The sequence below is a fragment of the Ctenopharyngodon idella genome, chromosome 17 (assembly GCF_019924925.1).
Source record: "Ctenopharyngodon idella isolate HZGC_01 chromosome 17, HZGC01, whole genome shotgun sequence".
In the NCBI taxonomy this organism is placed as follows: domain Eukaryota; kingdom Metazoa; phylum Chordata; class Actinopteri; order Cypriniformes; family Xenocyprididae; genus Ctenopharyngodon; species Ctenopharyngodon idella.
The window spans coordinates 34,756,862-34,763,435 of NC_067236.1; the positions used below are offsets into that span (position 1 = coordinate 34,756,862).

Consider the following 6,574-nt stretch of genomic DNA (forward strand, 5'->3'; position numbering starts at 1 on the left):
ATGCTTTATTTAATTATTTTTTTTTTTTTTTTTTTTTTTTTTTTAGCACCCATTTAGATTTTTCATGGCCAATTCCAGTTTATTTTAGAAGCAAATTGGCCGATTCTGATACTGGTTGCAGATTTTTTTTTTTTTTTTTTAATAAGCGAATGAATTTGTTGTTTGTTTTTTCACAGGCCAAACTGGCCTTAAACAAAAAAAAAAAATATGTATAGCTCTTTGATATTAGAGGCAAACACTGCGTTTTTATCACAATCCCAACAAAGATGTTATGCATATGAGCATGAGCAGTTGTTTTTAGTTTAAGTTATTATATAACTTCAAGATTAACAGCAAAAACAGCATGGTATGACTTTAGCTTTGTGATAAGACACTTGCACAAAACAAAATCATCAGACGGACTGAATGAAAATCCAGATTCACTCTCTGACAGTAGGTGGCGCTTATGGAACAGCAGTGATATAGCGTTTCCATGGTTACCACTATACACAAAGCAGCGCTGCATTTATAAATAGGCTACTAATTTATACGGAGATAAGAGGAAAAGCTATCTCAACTTTTCTGAAGACATTTCCCTTCAGAGATACATCCATACCAACCCCAATTCAATATTTATATTATTCTTCCTATATTTTGCGAACAGTGAGCTTGTGCATGGTACAGTATTTTCTCTGCTGGCGTGTCTGTTCTTCTCTTTGTGTTTGTATTTAGCGTGTGCCTGTGTTAACGTCCTGTTTACAGATTTTGTAAATATTTCCACACAAAGGAAATTTTGGGAAATTATTACAAAAGCAGTTTGTTTGCAAGCCCGGAATAAAGATTGACCAAAATAAAACTAAAAAACATTTGGATTTATGACCAGTGGACTACTGCATCTCTATTTTATATTTTAGTTCAAATCATCCCCCGGGCCAGATTGGACACCCTTGTGGGCCGTATTTGGCCTGCGGGCTGTATTTTTGACACCCCTTCTATAAACAAAGCCAAAATAGAGTTGAAATAGTACGTTTTTCTTTTAGTTCCTACTTCTAAGACATTTGATAAATGTGTACATGTTGTAATGAAAGTTATAATAACTACACTAGCGCTCAGTGTCAGTCAGTAATGTCACTAACCTTGTTTGACACCCAGTGGGTGGTTTATCGACAGGTAACACGTTGACTCAGGGCCACATATAAATGTGCGTGCCAAATAAAGCAAGCATGTCTTTCTGAACCTCCTAATGGATTTTAACGTGTTAGAAAATGGTCTAATGCGCTCAGACTTGATTTTACATGGTTTACCTTTTACACTTACCCTAACAGGGTTTTGACAAATTAAAGTCAACATGAAATCAAAATGTACTCTATTTGCATTATTTATATATGTGCATGGTCTTATTGTGAATGATTCTTAAATGCACATTATTATAAAGAAAAAGAATAGTTGTCTTGACAATAGGTAATGAGAATGTAATAAGATAAGAATTCACATTCTTCAGTTATTGAAAAGCTGTCAATTTAATTACCTTGAACTTGACTGAAAATCATTAACAAGACTTCAAAACATATTTGCTACATCTATAAAATTAAAAAAAAACATTATTAGTGCAGAATCAACTTTGCGTTGCTGTGCTGTGGTTAGTTTTTGTGCAATCTAGTGGTTTAGAGGAGAGCAAAATGAAATGTGTTTCTTACCCAGAGTGCCTTTAGCCCCGTTGTGCTCTATTATTTGAGTCATTCTTTATTTGTTGGTAATTTTTTCATGTGTTTTGCTCAATCACTGTGCATTTAGACACATTAGATGAAAATTGAACAACATGTTTGATGTCACACAGGACTTCTCTGGAGGAGCGGCTCCAGCGGGAGGAGAGATCAGGGATGCTAAACCTCAGTGACACAGCAGTTGGAAGCAAACAGCTTACTTTCACACTCAAGAAGGTAAGCATGATGATGGCAACCTTTCCCAGCTGCCACCTGTGCAGACTGAAACTCAACTGATGTCTCATCCAGATCTGCCAAGTTGCAGAACACTATAGCCACGTTTACTTGGTTTACACGTTTAATTCATTCTGACCGATGAATCCGATCGTAGTGTACACACGAACATCAACCCAATCACTTTATTTAGTGTTCATGTTTATGTCACAAGCTTCAAATAAATCGAAATTGATTTTGCATTAACTATTCTCCTAAATTGCTTATTTAGCAGACTTGACATTTATTTATTCTGGGTCCTAATTAGGAAGACGAGCACATGAACCGCTGTGCTATGCAGCTTGTATCAATCAAGCAGTAGAAACATTCAATCCTGTGCCCAAAACCGGTCATCTGTGGATGAAAGTCCAAAACAAGGACTGGTGAGACATTGTCCTGCTCCACTTTATAGACGATGAGTGGAAGGTGAACTTTAGAATGACATGTCAGTCATTTGACACTTTATTCAACAACAACAGCTTGTTCCATACGTCATTACGCCATTTCTACATCATTGCACATGCGCAGTATTTTCAAGTTTCGGTTTTCAGTCCAAGTGTCAGAAAAGGTTTAAACCACCCCTTACAATCCGAATGAAATGAATTTGGCCAATTCATTCCGATTGACGTGGTTACATGTGCGTTTTTTTTTTTATTCCGACTGTGCTAGTAGACCTCATTCTTTGCATTAAAGGAATGAATAAATGAAAATGATATAACTTCACTCACATGCTAATAGATTTTCCAATGGAACACCAAAAAAGTATCTTCACACAGACCTTTTCCATAGAACGCCAGTTCATATTGAGCACAGCCTGTCGAGCACCATTTAAAATAAAGTAGTCCATATGACTCATGCACTATAATACAAGTCTTCTGAAGTCATGTAATAGCTTTCTGTAATTGTTCAGTGATTATCTACACCTTCTGCTGTAGCTGTCAAAGTAATATGACAGTTACACTTTACCGTTCAAAGTTTGGGGTCAGAAAGATTTTTAAAGAAATAAATACTTTCATATAGCAAAGAAGCATTAAATGTATCAAAAACGAGTGTTATTATTATTATTTAGAACAGTGGTTCTCAACTGGTTTGGCCATGGGACCCATGTGCGTGCGTGTGTGTATATGTATGTGTGTGTATATATATATATATATATATATATGTATGTATATGTATATGTATGTATATGTATATATATATGTATGAGGGGCCGTACAAGCCATAATTCATTCTGGCACTCTTACACACTTACATTCTCCTTTCACATACATGTGTATATTTTGGGTTGTTTTTAGCCCAAGGGCTGGGTAAACATAGGACAGAACACAGGTTGGGCTAATTTAACTCAGCAAATTGGGTTGTTTATTTACCCAGCATAAAGGGTTGATTTTTTTTTTTTTTTTTTTTTTTTCTCTCCTCCCTCTCTATGATATAGCTTATTTAGTACCTACAGATTAAATAATCTAAACCAGTGGTTCCCAACCTTTTTAGCCTCAAGTACCCCCACAACTCCATCAATAAGGCTCAAGTACCCCTTTATCGACACTAAATCAAAGTAAATGCGGCATTTATATTTTAATGCAGTTGTCACAATTACCTAATTTACCAATGAACCAGTTTTATTGATTACATTTCAGACTTGAAGATATTGAGAACATTTGAATAAGAAACACAATGTAATTGGACATTCCAGCACTTCAAATGTTATTTTGAATATGATGACAAATCATTATTTATTCATCCTTCAGAGATGGTCCCCATTTGTAAAACTGAAATTTTTATTTGATGGAAAACAAACACTTTGATTTAAAAATAAATAAATAAATAAATAAAAAAAAAAAAACACGAAAAATACCACTATAACCAGTAGATGGCGGCAGATAAGCACTTGTTGGCTTATATTAGCCATTTCTACTCTCCAAGTTCAGCACTTCATGTACTAAAGTAGGAAAAGTCACAAAGTCTTTCAAATAAATCTTTAAATTACAATGTGTCTACTACGCTTTTTATGAGAGGATTTGTGAGCATAGGACTTATTAAACTGGCACTAAAAAGAAACTTATTCAGTGTTTTGAGGGATATTGAGCTGAGTCTAACTTAAACACCTCTGATTGGCCATTATTATCAACAGTAATGTCTGTGCTTGGCTACAATACTCATGCTTCAAAATCACGTTGTAAACAGACACATTTGCAGCAATTAACGCGCCAGGTTAAGGATAAGAGTAGGATGAGAGTAATGCAAACTGTAAAGGGTCCACTTTTATTTCTGTAAACTCACAATAAAAGTAAACCGTTGTGCTATTTTAAACTAATAATATTTTACAATATTACAGTTTTTACTGTATTTTTGATCAAATAAAATTGGTAAGCAGAAGAAGCTTCTTTCAAAAACATAAAAAATCGTACAAACTTTTACAAGCTTTTGAACGGTAGTGTATAAAACATTCTGTTCTTGACCATCTCAATCAAATTACAGTAAAAGAGAGTTAAAACACTGTTGTCATAGAGGTGGAACTAGAGTCCAAACAAATCTACCATCACAAGTTTAAACAGTAGTTGTTTTTCTATCAGTTTTAATTAGGTTTACCACATTAAACTTGAACAGAAAAATGACACCAAATACAACTTAGAAAACTAGAAAAGAGTAAAAATATACTGATTGACAGCACTTAAAGACTGTATTTCACTATGATGTAAAATGCCACACAGAGACCTTTCTTTGAACTGTTTCTTTCCATGAACTGTCTGAACAAAACAATGAATGATTAAAGAAAGCTGATGAATCACTAAAATGAATAAGCTACCCATTGCCTCTCAAGAGAGAGCATGAAAAAACGCATCTGATTGCAGCCAAGTGAGTTGTCACGCTTTTTTGAAAAGGGCGCCTGTTAGTTGAGGGGAAAAAACAACTATTTTTAAAATAGCTGAGGGATTGTTGTGCTACTGAATAGTGGAGACAAGTCTATTGTGTCGTTGCTTTTAGTTCATCACAACCCAACACTGCTAAGATTCATCAGAGTTGTAACCTTTTGGAACAAATTATAACAAATCCCTTTTGTGGACCATTTTGGCTTCGCCACTAACTCTGTCTTATACTTGCACAGACGGAAAAGCAGCGATTTCAACAGCAGGCTGAACGTGACCATCATGAGGAGAGGAGGAAGATCAGACGGGCGGCTGGACACTTGCATTCGCACAGGGGAGGAAGAGGAGGTGGGAGAGGAAGAGGAGGTGGGAGAGGAAGAGGAGGTGGGGGTGGAAGAGGAAGGAGACCCTTTTAAACTCAGGACTGATTGTGGTCACTAGATGTTGACATACAGGACTTCTAATACTGCCTTAAAATGTCAGGAATTACTTTTGTGTTCAAGAGACCGTTCCATTACAGATGCCGTCACTGACTCACTTACTTTTTTGTGTTTTGTGAAGAACCATAAAACATTTTTATCAACATCTGCTCTTTCCTGTTCTTTTCTCTTATATTTATACACATTTGTCAATTCACTTTTACTGCTGAACATTTCTGGAATGCTTTTGATACTAGTTTACAAAGTCATGGTTTTACTCTACAAAACTAATCAACCAATGCACAGAGCGGCAGACCAAAACTGAACATGGCTCTGTGCCGATTTACGTACTTCTACTGTATAGTGTGTACTAAATATATGCACTTCATGATGGGATGTGGTGTTTTTTATAGAGAATGTGAAGCTGACGTCACACCTTGTTGAGTTCTGGGTAACTGCTTTGTGTACACGTTATACTGGGAGGATCGTGCTGCCTTTCTGCTAGTAAGTTTAGGGCAGCATTTTGATTTTCTGTCATGATTGTGAAAAATTGCCAATGTAGGTCCTTCATGGTGCATGGAGAAATGCCATAGTAACTCACAACATAAATTTTGCCTATCCTACTTGTAAAAACACAAAGGCAGCAGGTTGAGGAGGTGATGAGAAGACGCCGGATAGCAAATCTATTAATGTCACTGATTAAACCCACTGCCTATCACTCAATAAAGTAATCACATTGCTGAGTGTTTTTTAAAGTTTTGTATTTTGTTTGGTTTAATAATTAACATTACATTTGCTAGTATGACTCTCACTTGGCTTGTGAATGAGCATAACTTGTACGCAGCCACTGCAAAACTGTTCACGAGCGTCTATGGGTTTGATTTTGGTTGCCATTTGTTGAAATAAATACAAAAAATACAGCGTTGTGTCTGTCCGTTGAATGTGACCCTCTGTGGCCAAACGGGAAAGCGAATATGTACAATGAAAACAAAACTTCAGTTACATTTACACATTTCCAACAAAGAAATGGATCGACTTCTGTCAGCTTGCTGAACACATTTTTATTTGGACATTTCTATCATATGATGGCTGAAGCAGCAGCGCGTGACACTGTTTTCAGGACAAATCAACAATGGAATTCTAAAAAACTTGTGAAAACATCAAATGATCTTTCATGCAATAAAATGGATTCTCTAGCCTGCAAAAGATAGCATGAAGAATGTGAATATTTAACAGTCAAAAACAAAACAAAAGGTAAGCAGGTATCCGTATTAATTTCAGTATAAGTAGCAGACTACAGTACTGACTCTAGGAAGCTTAACTCTTTAACAAA

The 6,574-nt window shown here is 35.8% G+C and overlaps 1 protein-coding gene across 2 annotated transcripts in view; it reads left to right on the forward strand.

Annotated features, from left to right (window-relative positions):
- The window catches only part of nol10 (nucleolar protein 10), a 29,588-nt gene extending 23,427 nt beyond the window's left edge, over nucleotides 1-6,161 (forward strand). For both annotated transcript variants that reach the window (XM_051868537.1, XM_051868538.1), the window contains exons 20-21: nucleotides 1,817-1,919; nucleotides 5,062-6,161. In XM_051868537.1, coding sequence (XP_051724497.1) covers nucleotides 1,817-1,919; nucleotides 5,062-5,238 — 280 coding nt within the window. In that variant the 3' untranslated portion in view covers nucleotides 5,239-6,161. The remainder of the gene's footprint in view (nucleotides 1-1,816; nucleotides 1,920-5,061) is intronic.
- Nucleotides 6,162-6,574: the final 413 nt, after the last annotated feature.